Source organism: Nannobrachium achirus (assembly GCF_963921795.1).
Source record: "Nannobrachium achirus genome assembly, chromosome: 7".
In the NCBI taxonomy this organism is placed as follows: Eukaryota; Metazoa; Chordata; class Actinopteri; order Myctophiformes; family Myctophidae; genus Nannobrachium; species Nannobrachium achirus.
Window position 1 is genome coordinate 41,928,067 of NC_137816.1, and position 27,845 is coordinate 41,955,911.

The 27,845-nt window shown below is 43.1% G+C and overlaps 2 protein-coding genes across 2 annotated transcripts in view; one reads left to right on the forward strand and one right to left on the reverse strand.

Moving 5' to 3' along the window:
- The window catches only part of tln2a (talin 2a), a 235,189-nt gene that overhangs the window by 152,089 nt on the left and 55,255 nt on the right, over positions 1–27,845 (reverse strand). The window contains exon 2 of the mRNA XM_080730803.1: positions 20,927–20,974. The gene's annotated coding sequence lies outside the window, so the exon portion shown is untranslated. The remainder of the gene's footprint in view (positions 1–20,926; positions 20,975–27,845) is intronic.
- Positions 15,489–16,562, forward strand: LOC308288768 (kelch domain-containing protein 3-like; the record flags this gene model as incomplete). Its single annotated transcript, XM_080730238.1, has 2 exons — positions 15,489–16,194; positions 16,288–16,562. 2 exons carry the CDS (start codon positions 15,489–15,491, stop codon positions 16,560–16,562), a joined length of 981 nt encoding a protein of 326 aa, XP_080586364.1.

Genomic DNA, 27,845 nt, shown 5'->3' on the forward strand with positions numbered 1-27,845 from the left:
AAAGGACCCTCCCCTACTTGCCTCTGATTGTCCTACCTAGATCATGCTGGCATATCGAACTGTCGTTTCTGTGAAAGCTGCCCTCCCGCCTCGCGATGCATATGTCCGAACACAGAAGGAGGCGTCTACCTTTCTATGTCCATGATCACAGCAGCGGACTGTGGTCTACCTTTCTATGTCTAAGATCACAGCAGCGTGCTGAAGTCATAGGCCTGCATATTGGGAATACAATATCCAAGTATTCAGGTATTGACATCACAGTACTGACTTTTTAGATGACATCTTAGTCTGGCCTCCACATGCTTTGTGCCTATTTCACAGTGGGTTTATCTGTGCGTGTGTGTGTGTGTGTGTGTGTGTGTGTGTGTGTGTGTGTGTGTGTGTGTGTGTGTGTGTGTGTGTGCGCGCGCGCGCGCGCGCGACAACAAAAGAGCATAGTGTTGCTGTGTGCATCCCAATCAAACCGAGATTGATTCCACCTGATGTGTTTTCAGGCCCAACCATCTCATTGAAACGAGTACGCTGTGGAGCAGGGGTGGCGAGAAAAAGTCTTTTTAGGGGTCACCAACCCAAAAGGTTGAGAACCCCTGAACTAAAACATCATGATGGTGACAGGCAGGCCTATGGACTGACACACTGTCCCTCAAGCCATGAGCTTTCTGCACACTTCTATTAACTCATCTAGTGCCTTTCGCGTGATGTCACGCGATAAGTACTAGAGTACGTATAGTGCCGAATGCGTGATGTCGCGCGAAAAGTAATATATTACTGTAACGGCGAGTAAAAATACCTAGTACAATGGCCGACGCTCTGGAGACGAAATCCGCGCTGATTTGTCATCATCACGGCTCCACGAGCACACAATAGTCATCCCATAACATTGAGGTGGACGGCCGATCTCATCTTTAATGTCCATTATCTCAAAACAACACTTTAGAAGCGAAGATGGAGGCAGATGCTCGCTTATAAAACACATGTATAAACGCTCCTATGCAATCCAGCATGGCACCACGTAAACAATGATCAGTTCCGTCGCAGGATCCGATGACGTCAGACCGGAAGTACTTCCGGTCTAGACTTCTGGCCTTCAAAATAAGACAATGGCCGTTAATGGGGCCGGGAGGGGGCACTCTGGACCCCCTAATCCGTTAATGTCCTGGGCTCTGGATGAGTTAACAGCTCAACCGTGTGTCATTACTAAAGCACTTGGATCGTCTCCTTCACATTCAGTTACTCATACAAATACGTGTTCACACATGCATGCACGTGCACGCACACATGCGCGAGCGCACACCCGCACACACTCGGGAAGCAATATGTGAGAAGAAACCACAGGAGCAATTAGTCACCTGCTCGGTGGTAGAATTGGATGAGAGCATACATACTTCCCGAGTGACACTGTGTGTGTGTGTGTGTGTGTGTGTGTGTGTGTGTGTGTGTGTGTGTGTGTGTGTGTGTGTGTGTGTGTGTGTGTGTGTGTGTGTGTGTGTGTGTGTGTGTGTGTATGCGCACAGTAAAGTTCTCAGTGTTCATTAAACTCCGAGACCATTTAAATGGATCCACACAGACCGTTGTGGGTCCAATAAACACAGAGGAGATTGATTGGGGAGGGTTGTTGTGCCTGGTCAATGGCTGAAAGGCCAGAAGGTGTGGACAGGTGTTGGCAGCAACATCAATGCACTGCACATTTCACACAGAGAGCAGATGAGGACAGGAAAACGTGCACGCACACGCGCATCCCTATCGATTTAGCTAGCATGTACGTTTTTCATTTATTTCGTGCCTGCCACCACATTGCTCTTAACAATAAGATCCATAAGGTTGTTGTCGGGTGGAAACCTTGTTTTGTATTTATTTGAAATAGCCGATCTACAGTACAAGCACACAACGCCTCGCACCGCAAGACGTGTGCTTGTAGATCTGCTATTTTCACTAGTTTTGTGAAGTCTTGTACGATGAAGCAGGGCTTTATTTGACGAAACATTAAAAAATTGGAAAATTGGAGATACAACATTTCTGCCTGACAGTAACGATAAGCAGCAGAATACAGAAGTGTTGTAGCACAAACTGATTAACTATAATATCCATAAGAAGCAGCATACAGCCGTGTTGTAGCACCAACTGATATCACACATAGTAGGATGTCTCTTTTCTATCAGTAGAGCCGTGTGTCATCATGTGACATGGTGACATAAGCTAAACAGATGTTCAGCTAAGCCTCTCTCCGTTCTCTCTGCGATGACAACCAACCAGCTCACCCTCTAAGCCAGTGTTCTTAAAAAAGAAAAAGAAAGAAATAACAGATCTACAAGCTGATTCTGTAGATCGGGTATTTGTGAAGACAGCCACAATAAATAAACTAGAACTGCACTCTGTCGGGGTGCAAACTTGCGCTTTGTGCACAAGTAGGCCATAAAGTACATGGCCTACTTGTGCGCCAGCAGAGCGCGCCAGCATAGCACGACATGAAGAATAATCCTCTCTCTCTCTCTGAGGAAGTGGCTTTAGGTCAGGGGTCTTCAACAGGGGGTCCGGGACCCCTAGGGGGTCCCATGAGTTACTACAGGGGGCCCGCCAAATCTTTGTGATAGGATAATCATTTTAAATGAACAACTTTAACCCTCACCCCTATTCTGAGGAGAACTTTAGACACAAATAGCAGATCTACAAGCTCTCAGCTTGTAGATCTGCTATTTTTGGCAAATAGGTTTGGTGTAGAGGTTAAAAAAAGAGGAGATCAAATTGACTAAGTATCGATGATTTAAATGGTTAAATGTCTGAAAAAAACACATTAACACAAATCCAACATACAGTAGACTGATGACAGTGCAGTCAAACAAGTCTATGAATCCATCAATGAAATCTATGAAAATCTGCAACACAATTGTATACAATGTAGTGGGGTGGGGGTCCCTGCTTCATCTCTCTCTCTCTCTCTCTCAACTAAGGGGTCCTTGGCCTGAAAACGTTGAAGACCCCTGCTTTAGGTTCTTTAGGGTTAGAGTCCTTCCATCCCAACCATCTTCACCGCAACATTCCATGTTGTTCTGTTAAAGAAGCTATGCTTTTGTTTAAATACTGTATGAATGTTAAACTGTCCAGCCTGGCTCATTAAGATGACTGACCGTTCTGTTGCAACAATGACAGCTGCATTCAGTTACACGTTGCCATGGCTACAGAGGCTGATCTTGGCTACTGTACTGTCTACTGTAATATTCACCGTAACATCTAATGTAATATTCACTGTAACATGTAATGTAATATTCACTGTAACATCTAATGTAATATTCACTGTAACATCTAATGTAATATTCACTGTAAGATCTAATGTAAATTCATTGTAATATGTCTGTAATATCTACTGTAATATCCACTGTAATATCTACTGTAATATTCACTGTAATATTCAGTGTAATATCTACTGTATTATCCACTGCAGATCTACAAGCTCATAGCGCGGTACCGAGTGTCGCGCTATGAGCTTGTAGATCTGCTATTTTACGGTAGTTCAAAACGTTTGCTTTAAAAGAATATACTGTATTCTTTTAAGGCGAACATTTTTTTAACTAACATCTTTGCTTCCAGGGGGTCCCTGGAACAACATAATTTGATACATACATTACGGATTTTGAGGGTCCTTGACATGACAAAGTTTGAGAAGCACTGATCAAAGAAACAGGTTTTTCAGAAAACTGTTAGGATTTAAAAGACATTTGCAGAATCGGGTCCTCAAGTCTTTAAAGAGTTGGTGCCATAGTTTTGTACTTTTTGAGCGGTGGTCACACCGTCTCCATAGAGTGGCCGTGTGTGTATCCCAGGGTTTCCGCCACCGTTATATAGGCCGGGCGCCCCGCCCGGTCTGATATCGCCCCCGCCCGGCCAGACGTCCAGGGAAAATGATGCAAAATTCCTCCTAAAAGCGTACAGGCAGGCGACACGGCTCTGGAATGTGTTCAAGAATGTGCATGCATCCTGCCTCGCTGCGCTGTCTATCAGCGCACATTAACACCAGATAGATTTGTGTTACATAGTTGTTATTTTTTATTCTTTTGTGCTGTGCTGTATGGCTGCAGCGTGCAGAGCATACACCATACCCCTTTTTTGCAAAGAGACTTCACGTCGTCGTCATTAGACACACACACACACACACACACACACACACACACACACACACACACTTGCAGAGAGAGGGAGAGCTATATTATTAGCCGACATGCTAACAGTGCCGCTATGTGTCCGATGGGACGCGATGCCAGATGAGAACCACAACAAAAAGTTTTCATCATCTTCACCTCCCAGCGAGTCAACAGTTTGCAAATGCGGATCCTACATGCTGCCTGCATTAACATTGGATATGTTTCTTTAGCCTACTTGAACGGGGCAATAGTGTTCCGTTTCTCTCTCTCGCTCTCTCTCTCCCCCCCAGTCCCTCCCGTACGAACGTTGTGCAGTGCAGGCTTGCTGGCGTGTGAGCTTGATGAAAACCGCTAATCTACAGGCTCACATTATGCAAAAAAAAGACGTGCATCCGGACGCGATGAGCGCTCAACTGCCTGCAACTAATTCAAAATCGCGCAATGCAACCCGTAAAGCGACATGCCTCATTGTGCGAACATGAAGTGACTGTTATGGAGAAACTAGTCTTTAGCTGTGAGTTTTCTCAATCCCCCAAAACGCGACCGAGTATTTCCCGGTGAATCTGTGCGCAAAGGTGGGGGCTTGGGAGTGTGGGGGACACGAACCACTGACTATTGCTGATGATGGAGAGGTGATATAGCTTAGCTTTTATGTATTATGTTATGTAATGTAATCTTGCCGATTTAGTAAGAGACTCGTCGCAAATTGCAAGATATTTAAAAGTTATTTGGGGCCATGATGATATCCTTTCTTCCCACAACAAGGATTTATATTGTCTGTGTTATTGTTTACAACCACAATTATTCACGTGTGGTAAGATCGCGGTTCACTAGTTTTTAGTAGGCTATAGACTCGAGGTGGGTGAAGCCTTTTCAGAAGTTAATTTAATGTTTTCCTTTATCCTCATCTAATCTTGCTCTAATGCACGCAACTGTTTTTGCCATGTTTTAAGGCCGTGTATGCTTTTCAGAAGTTAATTTAATGTTTTCCATTAAATGATTTCCTTTATCGTCATCCTCCGCTAATGCACGCAACTGTTTTCGCCAGGTTTTAAGGTCTTATTTTAGTTGTTTCTCATAAGCTCGCAACCCTCCTTGCCCATCGGCCCCCACCTTTGCGCACAGATTCACCGGGAAATACTCGGTCGCCCCCAAAACAGGCACAGGAGTAGCGCTAGGTAGAGAGGCGCGTGTGTGTCTTTGTTTTCAAAGAGTCAGAACAAACTCCTGGGCTGGTGATCAACACTGCTTTTCCGACGTTTCCTCCCAACAGCGACACATATCCACACGTTACTGAGCTGCATGTGTGTCCAGCCTGCTTGCAAGTGTTTGTGTGCTAAGATAAACACATCTCCAACTCCGACCGTCTAACTTTGCTCAGCGTTGCCATGTTTTGTTTGTGAGAGAAACAAGCAATCAGGTCTATGCAAATAAAATGTATGTTTTTGTAGTGGAGTAAAGGTACAATATTTGGATCCGAAATTGTGGTGGAGTAGAAGGAATCAAAATACTGAAAACTGGAAATAGACAAGTAAAGTACAAATACCTTGAAAATAATTAAGACACTTCTCTTTACTTCTTTAGGCCAAAAATGATAAATGTTCTCTTATTATTTTGAGGGCAAAAATAAGAATTAATATTAAAAATTAAGTGAATTAATTACTGGAATCAATTAATTAATTATCAAAAAAATTCGGCGCCCGCGCTTTGCGCGGGCGCAAGATCCCCCCCTGGTCAAGACTTTTTCCTGCAGGAAACCCTGTATCCGTGTATCCGTGTATGTATCCGTGTATGTGGGTGGGTCTGTATGTAGCCTACAGTACCTTTTATGACCACACATGTTAAGGGAGGGGCGCTGTTTTCAGGCCAGGCTAACCTAACCCTTTAAACCACCGCTCAGTTCACACGGGTGTGATTTTTTTGTTTGTATGTGTCTATGGAGTCAACATTACACTAATAAACCCCCAGGTGTGGTTATAATGTGCAAATATGTCTTCCCTGTGTAATTTTGGTTACTTCCTGAAAGCTGAAAGCCTCTGAGTCAAAAGGCCAAATTGAAAACACTGATATAATGACATCATAATATCATCCTCTAAAGGGGTTTTACCATTCAACAACACTGTGGGTGTGGCTAACTTAAACTGGGTCACCACCCACCTGACAACCAGGCATACTTAAGCCCCTTTTCCACTGGCCCAACACCACACCACTCCACACCACACCGCCCACTTGTGACAGGTTTTCCACTACAAGGAACTGGGTAGAGTGGTGTGAAAGTGGTACTAAACGTGGTGCTAAAAAGTATCCAATCTAGAGTAGGTCTGAGCTAGGCCAAACAGGGCCAAACACTTTATAATGACTGATCACTCACTGACTTTTCATTTAGACCACCAGGATTGAGGATATAGTTGTAATACATGATAATAGATTCTATTGCGTTATAACCACAATTATAATCTATTATAGTGTATTATAATTATCATACATTAATACTTTATAGTGTATTATAATCACAGTTCTAATCCATTATAGTGTAGTATAATTTAGGATAGTTGTAATACAAATTCATATTGTATCATAATCACAGTTAAAAGGGTCAATTTGTTTCTTCCCGGTAGGGGTACTTGTACTTGTGTGTAATGGTAAATGTAGATATTTTTATGTGGTTCGGTGTGGTGCGGTGTAGTGTGGTGTGGTGCTAAAGCTGCAGTCGAAAAGGGGCTTTAATGAGCAGGTGGGTGTGGCCACGGCACCCCGTCTTTTTTTTTTTTTTAAAGATATTTTTATTTAGACAAATGTCACAAGTTTTTTCAAATTTATAACATAACAAAGACAAGACAGGAACAACAAGTACAATAAAACAAAACAAAAAACACATAACAAATAACCCACCCACCCAAACACACCCCAGGTACGGTATAGGTTCCCCCCTACGTTTGTATAGTTAACAGTATAATACATTATCCCATTTAGTTACAAGGGTGCAATGATGGTAACAAAGACATAAAAGGTCCCACGGCACCCCGTCTTTAATGGGTTAAGTAAGTGGTTAAGGAGCCAGAACCAGAACACAGTTCATTGTGACGAGTGCCATATGTCCAACAACTGTGCTACAGAAAGATTGATGTGATGCATCAGTCATCGTGGGCCGGGGGGGGGGGGGGGGGGGGTGCACTTCTCCAACATACTTTAAGACAGACAACATGACGACATCACTTCCTCGGTTCCCGGAAACAGGTTATAACTGAGAAATGAATGAACGCGGTCAGCATCTCTTACTCACACACCCATATACCATATCATATACACACAGTTGTATTGCTGTGCTTGTGAGGACGTGACAGTTCAAGCGTGTCAATTTTATGAATGCCATTTTTACCTTTTCTCTTTGGCATTTCTAACTCCAAAGCCGGAGTTATATATACCTTGTAGAGTGCACTGAAAAACATTGTCCTCATAATGTCACATTTCTTAAATCCTACTTTATTTGTGGGGACATCTGACCCTCACAAGCATAGTAATACAAGCACACACACACACACACACACACACACACACACACACACACACACAGATCCGACTGAGTCATGAGCTCGGCTCACTCCATGTGTGGCGGTGCTTCCCTCTGCATAGCAGTGTGAGAACAGACAAATGGCGTGTGTGTGTGTGTGTGTGTGTGTGTGTGTGTGTGTGTGTGTGTGTGTGTGTGTGTGTGTGTGTGTGTGAGTGTGTGTGTGTGTGTGGGCGCGCGCTTGCGTGTGCACGTACAGTAGTGCCTGCAGCATGCATGCACATCGTGTCCATATGGCACCCATCAATCAACCTACACTGTGGAACCCACAGTGCTCTGGGGCTTCTCCAGCAATGCACACTCTAATCCTTCAGTCTTCATTTAACTCTGAGAGGGTTCAAATGTAACCAAATGGGCCTGTAAGGCTGGCAAACTAACCTTGGTCTATGTACCATATTTTGTCTATACAATAACGAGAGGCAAACAATAGAACATCTGGAACAGTCTGGTAAGTACAGTTTACTTTAATGCAGCTTTTAAAACCAGGAAGACAACATGTATGTCATATCACTACATGATATCCAGAATCCCAGATATCTAATCTCATATGAAAAATATGGATATAATATCGATACATGGCCCAGCCCCAGCGAACACAGAAATGTTAGGTCCCATATAGTCTAGAGTCCTTCCATCACATCAAGGTGTTGTGAGCTTGTAGATCTGCTATTTTTGATCAATTTGAGTACTTTGAGAACTTATTTTGATGCCAATACCAGCTAGTATCGTTAATGTTGTGGCATTGGAACCAACCAAGGAGTATATTGGTCCGTATAATAATTTGAAGAGCGAAACATATACGCTAGATTCATTGCGCATATGAAGTGAAGTATTTCAAACCTTTTTTTGTTTTAATCTTGATGATTAAGGCATACAGCTCATGAAAATCTAAAATCCATATCTTAAAATATTATAATATCACAAAGGATTTATAATACAGACAAAAGGACATTTTCAAAAACAATGAACAGGAATACCACCTCCCTTTCCATGATGCTATGATGACTGGTCATCATGTCCATTGAGAGGCTTTTGCATAAACCACAAGGTGAAGCCAGGCCAACTCATCCCTGCCAAGGGGATAGAGCCACAGCTGGTCATCCCCACGCTAATGGCTCCGCCGCTCACTTCATGCTGAATAGCACTGTGATTGGATGGATAACTCCCACATCACTTTAGGGAGAAGAGAAATCTACCGTGTTTCACTGGGAGAAACCCACACTCACCTAACCTGTTTCTATCCCACGTTTCTTTCCTTTTTCTCTTCTGCTCTCACTAAATGAAAATCATCCACTTCTTTATAGCCTACCTACGGTATGACATATTTTGCAGGGAGGAGAAGAAACACACCAGTGGAGCGGGAAGGCAGGTTCATTGCACGTTCTTCTGAAGGGCTACACAATACACATCTGTGGGAGATGCAATGATCCGGCGAGCCAAGGGAGCCACCTCAACCACCCTTTATTCACTATGCATGGTCTGGCAGAGAGCTCCTCCGTTACGGAACACTTTAACAGGCTAACCACATCCTGTAAATCCCCACACAGACCACAGACCATAGCAGCAAGTTACAGACCTGCAACACCACACCACCACTACACTCTGGTCTCCTTTTCCCAACAACTGGACTTTTACGAACTGGGGGCAAGGCAGAGCTGTTGAACTGGGGGCAAGGCAGAGCTGTTGAAATGACGCTGCTTGGCTGACCAAGTACTTCCACAGCCAAATGTGTGCTGCGAGCGTCACCATCAGGGACGTGTAGAGAATGTTAGAGAGGCAGGGGCTGAAATTTCTAAAAGGGCCTTGGGATGAAAATATTGAAAATAGCAGACCTCCAACGACGCTCACAACACGTCTCAGCGCGGCAGCTATTTTCGGTACTTCATAAGACACTAAACTAAGTATAAAAGAGGCAATACTGGAGAGGGCAATTCTTTCAACATAAGATGCTGCATTCAGGTTCAGGAGAGTTTGAACAAGGCAATCCTCTTGAATGCTGCCTTCGGGTATGGCATGGAAAGAGGGCATTCGCATTTCTTTCACCATAGTAAAAACTGCATTCATGGTCTGGAGAGGGCACTTTTTACAGACGGATAAAGGGGCAGGGGCTCAAGCCTCCTTTGATGTCTATGTGTGCATGCCTGGTCACCGTTGTGAATGGAGGACTGTGACACATTCTAAAACATCATTGGCAATGGCAGCATCATGAACCCATAAGTGAATGCAACAAATAGTCCACGTTATACCTGCTATTAAAATCCCCAAATAGATATGCCTCGCAACTTAACTAACATTACAATAATCAGTTGATCTTTTTTTAATTATTTTGTATTAATAGATTAAAAGTAGGGTAAGTGATTTCATCTAAGTTTCAGTTTCACTTGTTTGTTCTTGGATCCAGCACCGTAAAAAAAGTTGTGGGGATGTGCATATCCTACGCCTTCTGTCTATGGCCGCAATGCAAGGCCATTGTTCTCTGCGCTGTTGGACAGGCCGCTTAGCAGCGCTTAAAACCAGTACACTCCAACTGATGAAATTGGCAAAGGAAAGCCGCTCGCAGCCCATGGAAATCGAATAACACGCACACTAAACCATTATTTAATTCAGCAGGAAGACGAGTGCACGGTGCTTTCCCCCCTCAGGAAGCAGAGAGCTTTTAAATGCCGGTTGCATTATTTACATAGTTTAACCGGCATAATTGGGACTTCAATGAAGTGCTAGTTCTAATTATCATTTTCATTCCTCATGACTGAGGAAATTAAACTGAACATAATGCTTATAATAAACAAAACAGCCGGCAGATTATTAGCAGAAATAAGGAAAATGACGCTTGAGTGGCATCCAATTGGCTCTTTGCAATTAGAGAGCACGTCAGACAGTAAGGTACTGTTGTTGCCTGGCTATAATTGGAAAGACTGTAATTAAATGATTCCGCATAAAATAGGTAAATCATGTAAAGCTCATTTGTCAATCAGTAAACCTTGAGTAAAAAACACCTTACAAGGCTCTGAAATAGGCGTTTATCCTGGGACCAACAATTTCACAATGTAGAAATACTCTGGTATTAAAAATATACCCTATATATATATATATATATATATATATATATATATATACCCTTTAATACCCTGTATTAAAAATGTCACTTGAGTAAAAAGTACAAATAAAGTATTAGCATCAAAATATCCTTACAGTACAGTACCAAAAGTAAAAGTGCTCATTATGCAGAATGACCCATTTCACACATTTTTACAACAGCTGTAAGAATCTTTCGAAAATAGCTGGATTTGCAAGCTTGGAATATAAATGAGTAAGTATAAAGAAAACTCAAGTAAAGAAAAAGTACCTCAAAAGTGTGCTTAAACACAGTAATGGGGTAAGTGTACTTTCCACCGCAGCCAAGGAATGACGGAGGGTCTTGGCTGGCAGGGATTCAAGTCACGTCTTTGATTATTCCACTATGAACACTGGCAAAAGCAAACAGCAAAGATGGCTGACTGATAGAGTACTCAACCGTGTCCACTTCAAGAAATCCACACCAGATTGTTTTCTTTCTTTTTCCGCCCTTTTCTTAAGCGTGTCAATGATCTAGATTAGGATTAACAAACCAATTGTGAAACGTACACACAGTTTAGGACAAGTAAGTGATAGTTTGATGTAATTTCCATGCCTACACTAACGATTCTAAACATAAAGTACACAACTTAAAATAATAATGTGTTTTCATCTAGTGGAGCTTTGTTAGCTTAAACCAGTGGTTCTCAAAGTGGGTTTCGAGGCCTCCATGGGGTTCTTGAGGAGTTACCGGTCTGTAACTTCGGTTGAACCAAGTGAACTGTTACAGGGCCATTTGGTTCCATTTGTACTCTTGCAGTTAGTGTGTGGAGTCCCAGAGATAGAAAATGGTATAACTTAGGTGTCCGTGGCCTAAGGCCTAACAAAAAAATGTGTTGGTTTCCGGTTGGCGACCGACCCTATTAAATACGTGCGACCCAGATGATTTTATTCGCATTTGGAGTGAAAATAAAAAAATAAAAAAAATTAAGTCAAAATCCGACGAGTCGTTCAAAAACGTCTTACAAAAAATATATTTGGTGCGACCACATAGCCCTACACGGGCTACACTACGAAGGGCGCACACTCTGAATTGGGAAGCGGCTCTTGTATTCCTCCAAACACACACACACACAAGCGCACACACAATCGGGGGACAACTACGTTGCCACTCAACAACAACAGCGATACTAGCAAAATTAGCAGTCCATCCACCAGTACAGCTGAGCCCTGCACAGCCACAGAGAGACGTGAGATGGAGTCGAAACATTTATGACAGCGTGGCATTCATCTGAAAGACTGTACGGCAACAGCAACAGTGCTTGCGGACCCCCGCGTGTCTCTCTGGGTTATGGTGCGACTGCGGGCTCACGGCTCAGCTCTCTGTCGCTCGCTCGCCGAGCTGTTATTTTGTCAAATCTAAGCTGGAAAATCTAACACATCGGGTAGCCGATCTTTTCAGAATAAGATATGTTGCGCTAGCCGCAATAAGACTTCCAGGCGGTGGTCATTTTCGTAATGCAATAATACTTCCAGACGGTGGTCGACTTCTTAATCTCTTCAGAATAAGAGTATCGCTGAAGACATTGAAATATGATTTCATTTGTCATAATTCATTAAAACTGTAATTAAACATTCAAATTCAATTACAAAATTATGTTTTAAATGATTCATTAAAACTGTAAATTAAACATTAAAATTAAAAAAAAAAAAAAAAAAGAAAAAACTACCTACCCATCCTTCCCATGAGGAAATAAAATAAAATGCCTTGCTACCCATCATGCCCACAAAAAAATAAAAATAAAAATAAAATAAAATAAATTCCCTACCTACTCAGCCCTAAAATGAAAGCCAACCGGAAACCAAGGTTTTTTTTTTTAGGCCTAATGAAATTAAAACATTGGAGAATCACTGGCTTAAACTGGCTGGCTGTTCATTATTGAGAAGTCTGCTAAATGCCTAAATTGTAAGTCCCAAGCGACATTCTGTGAACAAATAGGTCAGGTGTGATGCAGCATTACGGAGTAGACAGAGCATTACCATGATGGGTGCAGGGGCTGTGTGGGGGTAAATTATATATACTAGCCCTTACCCGTTCAAAGATATGAGCTCCGAAATGATGTGCAGTGTGTGGATTATGGGATGTGCACTGTGCACACAGTATATGAGGGATGGAAAGTAACTTTAACTGGTGCTTGCATGCTAATATGTAGGAGCATCAATGTAAGAAATACCCGTTCCATTTAACGGCTACAGAGATACTGTGTACCGATCTGCATGATTTTGGACAACATCTGTAACAGGGCCAGAACCACCCCCCCCCCCCCCCCCCGCCCGCCCGCCCGCCCGCCTGCCCGCCTGCACACACACACACTCCCCCCCCCCGTGTGTGTGTGGGTTTGTGTGTGATTGTGCATGGCCTGAACAACAGCGCCCCTCCCTTAACATGTGTGGTCACAAAAGGTACTGTAGGCTAAATAGATATAGATACACCATAAAAATGCAATTATACAGCATACGATTTGTGAAAGTGACAAACGGGCTTCACAGTTATGTCAGGTGTGTTCATATGCTGATGGTGATGCGATTTCAGATCAATTGCTCCAGCCACAGAGGAGAAACGCGGTTTCAGACAGACACTCAGACAGACAGACATTCGGAAAATTATATGTTAGATATATATACTAGCCCTTACCCGTTCAAAGATATGAGCTCCGAAATGATGTGCAGTGTGTGGGTTATGGGATGTGCACTGTGCACACAGTATATGAGGGATGGAAAGTAACTTTAACTGGTGCTTGCATGCTAATATGTAGGAGCATCAATGTAAGAAATACCTTTTCCATTTAACGGCTACAGAGATACTGTGTACCGAGCTGCATGATTTTTGGACAACATCTGTAACAGGGCCAGAACCCCCCCCCCCCCCCCCGCCCGCCTGCACACACACACACACACACACTCCCCCCTCCCCCCCCCGTGTGTGTGTGTGTGTGTGTGTGTGGGGGGGTTTGTGTGTGATTGTGCTAATGGCCTGAACAACAGCGCCCCTCCCTTAACATGTGTGGTCACAAAAGGTACTGTAGGCTAAATAGATATAGATACACCATAAAAATGCTAATATACAGCATACGATTTGTGAAAGTGACAAACGGGCTTCACAGTTATGTCAGGTGTGTTCATATGCTAATGGTGATGCGATTTCAGATCAATTGCTCCAGCCACCGAGGAGAAACGCTGAGACAGACAGACACTCACTCACTCAGACATTCGCAAAATTATAGTATAGATATAGGGCTTGAAGACAAAGCACAAGCCAGGGTTTCCCCATAGATTGATTAGGTTAGCATGACCTACTGTACTGGGTGCGTCAACACAAACATATCAAAAGGTAGGGTAGTAAATGTAATAATAATTACCAGTAAGATTCAGGAGATAAGCGACCGTCAGGTCGGCAACCTCATGGTGGCGCTAGAAGAGGGGCATGTGAGAAATCAGTGGCGGAGGTTGTGGTTTGCCAGCCAAGGAGTGTGTGTGCAAAGTTTGGCATGGATAGGGCCACGGTGCCGGAGATAAGAGTAGGGCCAAAAGTGTGACGTGACGGACAGACTGACAGACAGCTGGTGGAGGTTTTCATAGTAACTTGGGACCTGGCGGTCGCAATCAAATAATTATTCTCACATAATAATACCAGTAAGACTCCCTAATCGGGAGATAAGCGACCGTTTGGTCGTAAGTATGCACAAATTGGCATTAGCAACCTCATGGTGGTGCTAGAAGAGGGGGATGTGAGAAATCAGGGGCGGGGGTTGTGGTTTGCCAGCCAAGGAGTGTATGTGCAAAGTTTGGCATGGATAGTGCCAAGGTGCCGGAGATAAGAGTAGGGCCAAAAGTGTGACGTGACGTAACGGACAGACGGAGGGACTGACTGACAGCCGGTGGAGGTTTTCATAGTAACTTGCGACCTGATCGTCGCAATGATTTAAAGATGTCAGTGTTTTGTGTCAACTGAAACATCATATTACACTATTATGCAATTTTCCAGATTGTCCTGGAGATATATATGGTCATACAGTATATGGGCATAATATCAGTCGGACCGCCGATCTGACCGACTTCACACCAGGTGAAGGATGTCTATTTTGGCAATGTCATACGGTAGGTGAAAGTATACACAAATCCACGGAGCACTGCCGTGTAGTTGAGGTGTCGCGGTGCCGTTGACACAGCAGTTATGATTGCTGCTCTGTGGATTCGACTATGGTCACTCTATGAGTCACAAGCGTCCCTGAGCCTTAACGCCTTCTCCGCTCTCCCCCGCCAGAGTGCTCATCATGGAACAAGCCAGGAATTCTTCTCCCTCGAGACAATACCCTTTTCTTTTCTTTTTATTTTCACTTTTCATCCTTTATCAAATGTGTCATGCAAAATAATGAAAATTGCTGATCTACATTTACAAGCTCACAATGTTCCACGGTTATCATAGAACTGACATTCTCTCTACACTTAATGTGTTGCCATTTAAAAAAAACGAAGTGAGTGGTGCCTTTTATGAGCCAATTTCATTAAGTGTCCCACGAATCTAGGAGCGGTTAGCACAGCTCAAAAGGAAGCGTATTGGCCATAAAAAAATGAAGCGTATTGGCCATGCTTCACTCGACTCTTGTGCTGCTGTACCTATAAGCAGTAGCTAATCAACTAATCCGATCTCCCACTGAAGTTGTTAGATGTTTTGCTGGACCATTCTTCTGGAAGGAGGTCCTAGGAGAGCCTACCATGCTGCTGTATCAGTGGGTTACAAGATGTACTCCTTTGGAGGGTATACTGCAGACACAGACGACACAAACCAGATTGACATACACGTGTTCAACACAGTGTCTTTGAAATGGAGGAAGTTGCCCCCAGTGATGAGCGGAAGAGGAGAGGAACGCCCCCCTGAGTTTCCCTCCATGCGCTACGGCCACACAGCTGTGCTGATACACCATCAGCATCATGAGGACACCATCTACATCTGGGGTGGGTTTACGTATCAACAGTTGTACTGCAACGTGCTTTATATATTTCACGCCAACACCCATAGATGGTACAGGCCTGAGGTTACTGGGACCGTTCCGGGGGAGAGGTTCGGCCACTCGGCCTGTGTCTTGGGGACGGTCATGTATATCTTTGGAGGACACAACACTCTGAAACCTACCACTGATGACACCTATATGTTGGACACCACCACAGCGGCCTGGTCTTTAATTAACACCAGAGGCTCTCCACCACCCGTTTCATTCTGTCATTCTTCCACCATCATCGGGATGAAGATGTTTGTGTTCGGGGGCCGAGGGGAGCACAACAGCTACACCAACAACAACAGGATATTTGACACAGAGACCAACTTCTGGATGAGCGCGCCTTCCGCACAGCCTCTCCCAGAGGAACGCTGCGGTCATTCAGCCTTTGCCTACAACGGAGAGCTGTACATATTTGGTGGCCACAGCAGGGAACGGACCTTCAATACTCTGTGGAAATTCAATCCAGAGACCTTCTCCTGGAAGACGGTTGAGCCCAGGGGGAAAGGCCCCTGTCATAGGATGACTGTCATGGGCTGTTGCATGGTGGGAGACCACCGTGTCATCCTTGGAGGAGGATTCAAAGTGAACATGCCTGCTGATAACCTGTACATCTTAGATCTAAGTCCTAGTCTGAAGACATTGTGCAAGCTTGCAGTTATTCAGTATGGTCTGAAACAGTCGGAACTCCCTCATGGCATCAGGTGGGAACTGGCAGCCATGATGACCAACAGCAATAGATGACAACAGAGAACAGGTTTCAGACAACGGAACAGAAGAAAAGAAAAATGAGCGCAAAGGTGGAGCCTTTGTGCATATTCTTTTTTTACATTTGTGTCTTTCTTATGTGGAATTGATTGATGGATTGATGGATTGATTGATAAAGCAGTCCAAACTATAGCTTTGAATACAGGTTGTATGCATCTTTAACAAGATGAGGTCTAATAACGGTGTGGCTTCCCTGTCGATCTCTGACGTCATATTGATGACATCATATTAATTATGTCATTTTTTTGCCATCCTGACAACGAATTGAAGCCGAGGCCGAATTGGCCCCAATCATTTGAAAGAGGTCTCACAGCACATCGTCTCTTTGGCACTTACTTACTAACACTCTACTTAGTGTGGGGAGTTAAGGGGAGCAAATGCTAATTTCGTGCAAATTTGTCTTAAAGCACCACATTTTGCACAGATGTAGCCCAGGGCATGCTCTAATGATTTAGCTAGGGCGGCCGAGTTTGCGACCTTCGGTGTCGCCACAGCGGTCAAGTCAAGTTGGGCTCCCATCGACTTTCTATACAGGAGGAAAATAGCCAGAAAATCTAAGTAGGATGTAAGAGGTCTAACTAGGGGTTTGTCAGGATGCTGAATCCATTGCAAGCATTTGTTTTGCACAAAAAACATTTCCTTGGGCTACAAATGGCCCCAGAAAACGCCCACAAAACTGTGATTAGTGATGAAAAGTGATGAATCATCACTTTTCATCACTAAACCATTTTCTGGGGCCATTTGTAGCCCAAGGAATGTTTTTTGTGCAAAGCAAATGCTTGCAATGGATTCAGCATCCTGACAAACCCCTAGTAAGGAATGCTTGCAATGGATTCAGCATCATGACAAACCCCTAGTTAGACCCCTCACATCCTACTTAAATACCCAGAAAAAAAAGTTTTTCTGGGTATTTTCCTCCTTTATAGAAAGTCGATGGGAGCTCAACTTGATTTGGCCGCTGTGGCGACCCCGAAGGTCGCAAACTCAGGCGCCCTAGCTGAATCATTAGAGCATGCCCTGGGCTACATCTGTGCAAAATTTGGCACTTTAAGACAAATTTGCACGAAATTAGCATTTGCTCCCCTTAACTCCCCACACTAACTGGCTCACTGGTTCTGAAAGGTTGAAAGTCACTGATCAGATTCTACTGTAGAGAGAAAAGCACAGCCTCATCTGTGGACTGGAGTGGTTTCATCATTCGGTTGGACACGTGCTGACACTTAATTGCCCCCACAGAAGCAGCCCACTGACTCAGCATGGAAATGCATATTGGACACAGTACACCACACACACACACACTTCTAATCATCCCCCTTCATAAGCTGGTGCCCTGTTCTGTGTATCCTGACAGTTCGAAAATATATAAGTAATAACACACAAACTGAAATGTACTCAAATGTCCCTGGCCTTGTTAGAGAAATATTCCTTAAAGCAGATTCTTTTCAGCCTCATCTCCATACAATATATGGGTCTTGTTAATGCTCACCATGCTACCATTTCTGCCCACACACATTAAGTGTGTCTCAGAGGTGGACCGTGGATGGTCTCTAAAAATGTGCCAACAGATGACATAGACAGGATTAAATACTTTCTCTTTAAGAATTCTTTATCCTCTATTATTGCAACAAAAGTGCCTTCTTTTTCAGCATTCTATCGCTCCAGGAAGGGAAAGATTGCATTTTCCATTAGCTTACAATCCCCACAAAGAGCCACAAAGAGCAAGTTGATAGAAATGGTATTTTTTCAAAGGTATGTGAAAATGCTCAGATTTGCTGGCAAAGGCAGCTATAGATGATGTTTTAACTCTGGCGGTTAAAAGAGATAATAAGCATTAGGCTAGGGCTCCACCAAAATGACAGTGGAGTACCCTTCATTAATTAAAACGGGAGCGTTCCCAGCGTTGACGTTGACGGTTGACGCAACGCTCAAAGTGCCCGGTGGAGCCGGGGGGTTAGTGAGGACGGAAGATAAGGTGGAAAATAGGCAAAGCGTTCTTTTAACCACCCCCCAAATTTCAACTGACAAAAATGAGTTACTTCCCAAAGTTCCCATAAATGTGCAGCGACAATAATTAGCTACAAGACACATGGAAAGTAGAGTTTACACACCTGAGTGCTCGTGGCTCACACTTTCACTAATAGTCAGTGGTGGGAAAAGTACTCAGAGTATCCAAAGAATTGTGTAAGAAGTAGAGTACTTAAGTAAATGCATTTAGTTAATCTCCATCGCTGGGTAGAGGAGGTGAGTAGGTTTAATTGTACCGACAGAATGCCTCAACACATCACAGAGTGAGACAGTCACAGAGAGAGAGAGAGAGAGAGAGAGAGAGAGAGAGAGAGAGAGAGAGAGAGAGAGAGAGAGAGAGAGAGAAAGAGAAAGAGAAAGAGAAAGAGAGAAAACACAGAGGGATAGATCACACAAACTGCAGCCATGGAAAACCAACATGGACACAGAAAAAGTGTCAGAGAAAGCAATTATTTACAACACAAGACAGGGGGGACACGAAAGGGCAAGCATGAGAGCAACCGAAAACATACAGTGAAAACATTGTCTCAGTCGAGTGGAAACCTCATATGTCCAAAACTGTTACTGTTTTCAGGATTCAAATTCAAAAGTAGCAGATCTACAAGATCTGCTACTTTTGATGCTTCTGTGTTACGCTGTAGAATGAGTAGGGCATACATTTACGAAAAAAACCCCACAAAAGGTTAAAATATATGGAGATAGGAGGTTTCTGCCCGAGAGCAACAACATACTGTAGTAGCACAGGTATACATCGTCGCTGCCCTGCAGAAACACAATATTTTGTCTTTTGTTTTGGAAAAATAACCCAACTACCAGAAGCTGACAATGCTTGTACATCTGTAAAAAATAAAATAATAATGTTAATCTATAATGAAAAATTATGGTCTAATTGGACTTAATGTTTTCCCCCACTATCTTCACATAGATAATGTTATCCCCTACTAGCTTGGCCCCAGACATGCAAACAACGCACTTCCTCAGCAAGCTCCACGGAGGGAGCCCTGTATGAGTGGCATCCTAGTGTTGTTGCTAATATATAATTGTATTGTAATTGAGTATCCTTTTAGTCCCGTTGATCGATCGATCGATAGATACAACTGCTTGTGACTAAACAACAACTACATTGGAACACACAGGTTATTTTTTTTTTGTTTTTTTTGCCATTTCCTGAAAAGTAACAATTTTTTACATGCAAGGTTTCCACCCGACAGCGACAATATGCTTCCTACTGAGATTTCAGAGGAAGGCAGCGGAGGAGAAAACAGGGAGAGTGATGAAGTGAGAGAGAGAGAGAGAGAGAGAGAGAGAGAGAGAGAGAGAGAGAGAGAGAGAGAGAGAGAGAGAGAGAGAGAGAGAGAGAGAGAGAGAGAGAGAGTGATCACACCGTTCCTGTCTGACACTGGAGCCTGCAGGTTTAGAACCGACATGAGGGATGCTGTCTCGCCCTCCTACCCTCTCTCCCTCTCTCTCTCGCTCTCTCTCTGCAGCTTGGCCATATTTCACACTCCACTTGTCTTCCACGCGTCTCCCAGGTCGCCGGCGAGTGTTTGTACGACTGTGTTAAAGTCTGTCACACCTGCAGCTGTAGCTCTATTCCACTGGACCAGGGGGATGCAGGGTAGAGTTCACAGGCACCGCTGCAACACACTTAAATGCATCTGAAGCAAAGCACCGACTGAGCACTATACTGCATGTCTGGGCCAAAGGACTAGGAGCAATATTGAATTTTATTTTTTGGGGAAAAAAAAAAAAAAAAAAAAAACGGTAAAATGGTAGATCTGTAAGCTCACGTCGATATATTGCCTAATTGTTTTATTTTTTGACCATGCGCCTTATACAGTCTATCTGATATTGTATCTTGTTGATTTTAGTCCTTTGTTTCTTTCACTATCATGACCACCTTTTCACACGTGATGTGACAACAAACTTGAAGTTTCACATGTTGTGAAAATCCTAAAAGGTGATTGCAACTCTTTGCAATGTCCTGAAACACGAGACCTTTACCCTCATATGTCTGTACATGGGTGGTAACAAATACAAATCCTGGTTGGTGGCACAGATTCTTGAAGCAAATCAGTTACATGAGGGGGAAAGCACTCTGGGCTGTAAGTAATAAATAATACTAACTGCAGAATATTTGCAATCATTAGTGCTTGCAACACTTCCTATGGTTTCTTAGAAATGTGGTCCATGCATTTACACCAAAACGATCAATCCATTGTAGGATCCTCCCCTGCATGACGGACTCCACAGTAAACAGGAAAGGCCCAGAGCAAAGTGTAAGGCGATGAGCCTCGTATCGAGCTTCATCTTACCTTATTGCTGAGGGAAATGCAGCCTCGGATGTCTGCTGACGTTCACAGCTGAAAACAAAAGAGAAGGGACATTCATGACACACACACCACCAAGTTTCACTTACACATGACAATATCATTTAAATGTTTCCCCAAAGCCCAAACCTAACGACGACCATATCCTACTTGACTGTCGAAAACTGGAGCGTTATTATTATTCAGCGGAGCTCCCAGTCCAAGGCAAAACACTCATTACTGTGTATTTTTAGCGGCATATATTTCTAGTGGGCTATGGCCATATGTCACACTTTTAATAGGGAGTGCTTGAGAATTAAGACACACTCCAAGGCAAAATGTGTGATTGCAACACAGCAGAATAATTAGAAGCTTATGTCAGGAGTCAGGAGGACACTATTACTGTCGGTTAAGTGGATGAATGTAAATTAGGTCTCGTCTTGTACATGAGAAGAAATTGTCAAACGCAACGGCCGACATGGAGAGAGCTATTTCAGTGTGGAAGGCAGTCTCGTCTTAAACAATTAAGCACTCTTTTATACTGTACTTAATCGTACGATAGTGTCTCACAAAAATAGCCTAATCTACAAGTTCACAACGCCTCACGACCAGTTGTGAGGTTGTAGATATTTGGTCCCCTCCCTTTTTCCAAATTTGCAATATGCCATAAGCTTGTAGATCTGCTATTGTTGCCAAATGGTAGCCTATATACTTAACATTCACCTATTATGACCAAATGTGCAACTCTGAGTTACAGACCCGCAAGGGTCCATTTGGACCGCTTGTGATCCCCGGACCCCATGTTGAGACACACTGCACTAAGACTTTGCAGTTTGCAGTGAAACTTTCCAGGAAAGGCAGTAGCGTGGCCTACATTGCCTTTCAGTGATGCTGGAACCCAGATATGCAGGTGTTCAGCAAGAGCAATAGAACATCTGCAACAGCACAATACTTAATGGTTATTAATACATAATACTGTATGGCCAGCCAGAACACACAGTACCTCAGGAGTACAGTACAGTACAGTACAGTACATAAAGCACTGATTTATGCTTATAGTTGTACACCAGTGTCACGTGCCAAAACTAGCAGATGTACAAGCCCACAACATAGGGCTGTCCCTATGTACTGTATATGTTTGATATCTGCTGCCAAGTCATGCCTCTCACGTGCCCAAGACACTACAAGAGACTGTTCCTATTTTAACCACTTGAACACTAGCATCCCTATTCTGGGGTGAACATGATTTGGCTCTAACTTACTTGTAGATCTGCTATTTTATGTGAAAGGATTTGTGTAGAGGGGGAAACGGAACAGACCATTTATAGAGCCCTGGGGACCCTTAGTCAAACAAGTATAATAGGGTTTAAGTGGTTAAGTTTAACTTTGAGCCTTATTGATATTACCCATTGCTCGTATCATATTAGGACTATTTGACATATCTGCTTGTTTCTTCCTTTAACCCTTCGAAAGCTACAAATGACTGACCTTGTTTGACAAAGAATTTCTGCCACTTTTTTACAACTGTAAACCTGTGACGTGACAATAAATCACATTGCACATTATATATAAATCTACAAGGTTGCATTTTTTTTTTCTCTCTCTCTCTAGTACAGGGTTCCCCAATAGGCGGCCCGCGGGCCATTTGCGGCCCGCTGGGGGCTACTGCCTGGCCCCCACCAACCCCAGTAATAATGGTGGTATAAGAGCAGCAACAACACTAGTATATCGTCGTTGTCGGCTGGAAATCTCGTATCTCCAAATTTGTTCGTTCTTTCGTAAATCATACAAGGCTGTCGCACAAAAGTAGTGAAAACAGCAGATCTACAAGCATACAACGCCTCGCGGTGCGAGGCGCTGTTTGCTTGTAGATCGGCTGTTTTCACTAGTTTAAATACATTTTAAAATGATAAATGTAAAACGAATGGTTTTGGACATACAAGATTTTCACCCAACAACGACGATATCTGAACTGTCGCAGTCGCTGGAGTAGCGGGAACGCCGCCGTCGCCCCCTGCAATGTTGTGGCCCTCGGCTTGGTACCCTAGACATAATTCGGCCCTTGGGGAAAACGAATTGGGGAACCCTGCTCTAGTATTATGTTGAGGTTTCTGCTATTGTGTAGAAGGTATTAACAGATACAGAACATGGTTTGCATTATTGCACACACTTCTGCTGATGTTGCTATTGCTGCCATTTTCCTAGCCTTTTCTTGTCTTATCTTAATTTTTCTTATCGCTACTGTTATGTTGACGTTGCACAGTATTTCGTGAATCTCACACACTTCACATTTCACTGCTTGAACCTATACGAATAAATGTCAAATGAATCTTGATTCTTCATTCTCAGCTCTCTTCTCCCTTCTCTTTCTTTCCCAAGTCTCAAGACTTCCTTCTTACAAAAAACTAGCAGGATCACACAAATATTTTCGTAACATTATGGCCCTAACCCTTGTTACCTGTAATGTTAGTGATCTAGCAACACTCACTGGAAGTTGGCTCTGGATAAAAGCATCAGAATCTTCAATCTATAACTCCATGGCATATTCAACCATATATGGTGTTATGTTTGTTTTACCAACATTAAACATCTGCATTTCACTCAGAGCTGGTGTGCTGTGGCAGATCTAACTGTATGTCGTCACTGTCGGGCAGAAACCTTGTATCTCCAACTTTCAATTGTGTATGTTTTATTTTTTCGTAAATTAAAGCCCTACTTCATCATACAAAAGTGTTGCACAAAAGTTGTGAAGATAGCAGATCTACAAGCACACAACGCCTTGCGATGCGAGGCGTTGTGTGCTTGTAGATCAGCTCTATTTCACTACTTTAAATAGTTTTTAAAATAATAAAAAAGGAGGTTTTTGGACATACATAAGGTTTCCACCCAACAACGACGATAGTGTGTGGGACTGGGGCAGTGTGTCTGTCTGCAGCCAGTGTTAATGACATGGGCTGCAGCCCCCACAGCACAGCACAGCCACAGTGACAGCATGGTGACTGATGGGGGACAAGCCAGACACCCTCTCAAGGTGGAAGCGCCTCAGCAGGGAGAAGCACTGGACCACAAAACTCTCCAGGCTCACACACAACCCAATTCCTACCATAGCCCACACACAACCCAATCCCTACCATAACCCACCCACACACAACCCAATCCCTATACCATAACCCACCCACACACAACCCAATCCCGATACCATAACCCACCCACACACAACCCAATACCTACCATAACCCACCCACACACAACCCAATCCCTACCATAACCCACCCACACACAACCCAATCCCTACCATAACCCACCCACACACATGACACAACCCAATCCCTACCATAACCCACCCACACACAACCCAATCCCTACCATAACCCACCCACACACAACCCAGTACCTACCATAACCCACCCACACACAACCCAATCCCTACCATAACCCACCCACACACATGACACAACCCAATCCCTACCATAACCCACCCACACACATGACACAACCCAATCCCTACCATAACCCACCCACACACATGACACAACCCAATCCCTACCATAACCCACCCACACACATGACACAACCCAATCCCTACCATAACCCACCCACACACAACCCAATCCCTACCATAACCCACCCACACACAACCCAGTACCTACCATAACCCACCCACACACAACCCAATCCCTACCATAACCCACCCACACACATGACACAACCCAATCCCTACCATAACCCACCCACACACAACCCAATCCCTACCATAACCCACCCACACACAACCCAGTACCTACCATAACCCACCCACACACAACCCAATCCCTACCATAACCCACCCACACACATGACACAACCCAATCCCTACCATAACCCACACACACACAACCCAATCCCTACCATAACCCACCCACACACAACCCAATCCCTACCATAACCCACCCACACACAACCCAGTACCTACCATAACCCACCCACACACAACCCAATCCCTACCATAACCCACCCACACACAACCCAATCCCTATACCATAACCCACCCACACAAAACCCAATTCCTACCATAACCCACACACAACCCAATACCTACCAATACCCACCCACACACAACCCAATCCCTACCATAACCCACCCACACACAACCCAATCCCTACCATAACCCACCCACACACAACCCAATCCCTACCATAATCCACCCACACACAACCCAATACCTACCATAACCCAGGGACTTACTGGCACTCTGTAAAACTCCTCAGGGTTTATTTAACTTTAAGAGAGTGCATACATGTAACCAAATACAGTTCCATTTGGTAACATTTGCATACTCTGAATTACAAATGGATACATTAACACGACTTTCTGTGAGTGCAGCATTAGAATAAACTTGAATAGTGTATATTGCCAATATATATTTTTTTAATGCTTTGATAATACTCTTTGATTTAAATTAATTATCCTTTATTCTTTGTCTTTTTTATGTTACCATTTCTTGACTGCATTGCATATTTGCGTTGTTTCCCCCAGTTTTCCTGTGAAGCCATTTGTAAACTTGTTTTTGAAAAGTGCTGTATAAATTGATCATCAACATATTATTTGCTAGATTTGTACAATCTGAGCTTACAAAGGGAAAAAATCAAACACGGAGGACTGTAACACAAAAATAATGAACACAGCGATCAAATGTCTCGAGAATACTCTTTTCTATATCCAAGGAAGCAGGTTCATTATAACGCACATACTGTAGAAGACATAACAAACTAAAAAAAATATAACTGTAGGAACCCAGAGAAGCTGCTCAAAAGGTGTCTTGTACAATGTACATAAACAAGTGAAATAGACAAGTGAAATAGACAGGTGATGACTTTGATGTACAGTGAGTGTATGCGACTTCTGCATCTTGCAAATTTCAAACTGCTGCTAAAGATATTTTACATGCCTTAAAGGTATAACATGCCTTAAAGGGATAGTTAGTTCACACCCAAAATTATGTTTTTTTTTTTAAATATCGATTACTCACCCCATGCCATGGAGATTTGAATTAATGGATATTTTTTTAGTTTTTGTCGCATTCCTAAGACAATCATTTCAGGGTTTCCTGCAGGAAAAAGTCTTGACCAGGGGGGGGATCTCATGGCGCACGCGCAAACGCCGAAAATTTTTGATAATTAATTAATTAATTCGAGTAATTAATTCACTTAATTTTTAATATTAATTCTTATTTTTGCCCTATAAAAAACACATGAATGTGCCCATGATGACGGAAAACACAACTACATGCTATCATCCACATTTATTCAACATTGAATAACTTATATTGCCGGTTCGCCACCAAAGGGTTAAAAAAATAGTGTGCACGCTGGTGTACGAATTCGTGCACAGATGATGCACTATGCATGTACACGCTTTTCACAGCTTTCAAACAAAAAAATCTGCTTGGAAATCCGTTCAGGCATTCAGGAGATACCAGCCCTTATGTTTTCTTCAAATGTAAACAAACATGGCTGCCATGTTTGAAAGATAGGGTTGGTATGGGGGTTAAACATGCAATTTCGCGATCGCGATCATGCCTAGTACATTGTTGGAGGTCCAAAAAGTTTTTTTGAAAAAAAAATTTTTTTTGGAATTTTTTTTTTTTTTTTTTTTTTTTTTTTATACCCTTGGGGGGGCGGGGGGGTTTTCTCTGTAAAGTGCTGCAGGAAACCCTGCATTTTAGGAGACTCTTTGGGCTCTATTATGATCCAGGTCTTATGCCTTATGCCTTAACTTCTTTGCCTTTTTTTACTATTTTGATATATTTTTGGAGCTGTGTGAAGCACAGGCTCCCTATACGTGGCTGTGTGGGTCTGTGTGTGTGTGTGTCTGTCTGTCTGTCTGTGTGTATGTAGCCTGAACTTCCTAAACTTCGGCACGCCACTAGTCCCACAGTTTTGCCACCACACACTCGCGCCATATGTCAAATCGACCGGCTTACTCGGGAATCGTGGGCTATTACTTTTCTAAGAGAAAGGTTCTATAGTTTAATTGATATTAATTTATTAGTGAATTAATTTTCCCCATTGACTTATAATGGGAATTGCAAAAACTCACATTCAATTATTTGTCTCTCGCAAACCATAGGGGCTAGAGTTTCAAGACTTGGAGAGGAGGTTCATAATGATTTCAAGGATTAAATAAAAAATAATTGTGTCATTTGGCCGCATGGTGGCGCCATAACACCCCACTTTACGTTTTGGCCTGTAACTCTTGAACCGTAGGTCGGAAAATTAAAAATATTTTTTCCCTGGATTCCTTGGGTCATGACGCATCTCCCCATATAGGCCACGCCCATTTGCGCCATGATAGATTTTCCGCCATCTTGAATTATCTCCAAAACACACTTTTTGCTCCTTTTCCTACATATTTTCTTCAAATGTCCCAAAAATCGGTACACATGATCTACACACACACACACACACACACACACACACACACACACACACACACACACACACACACACACACACACACACACACACACACACACACACACACACACACACACACACACACACACACACACACACACACACACACACACACACACACACACACAGCTCCACTTCACACGGGTGTGATTTTTTTAAATACTTCAAATGCTGATCTACATCTGCACGTTGAGAGCTTGCAGATCAGCTATTTAAAATATTAAAAAAAATGTCTATATAGTAAAAAAAAGCCAAAGAAGTTAAGGCATAAGGCATAAGACCTGGATCATAATAGAGCCCTTTGTCTCTTCAAAGGGAACAAAGCAGGCACTTTGTGTCTCCATAGGGAACCACTGCTGGTCATCAAATTATTGGCTTAATAGGAATGCGACAAAAAAAATAATAATCCATGAATTCAAGTCTCCATGGGGTGAGTAATCAATATAAAAAATAAAAAGAGTATCACACCT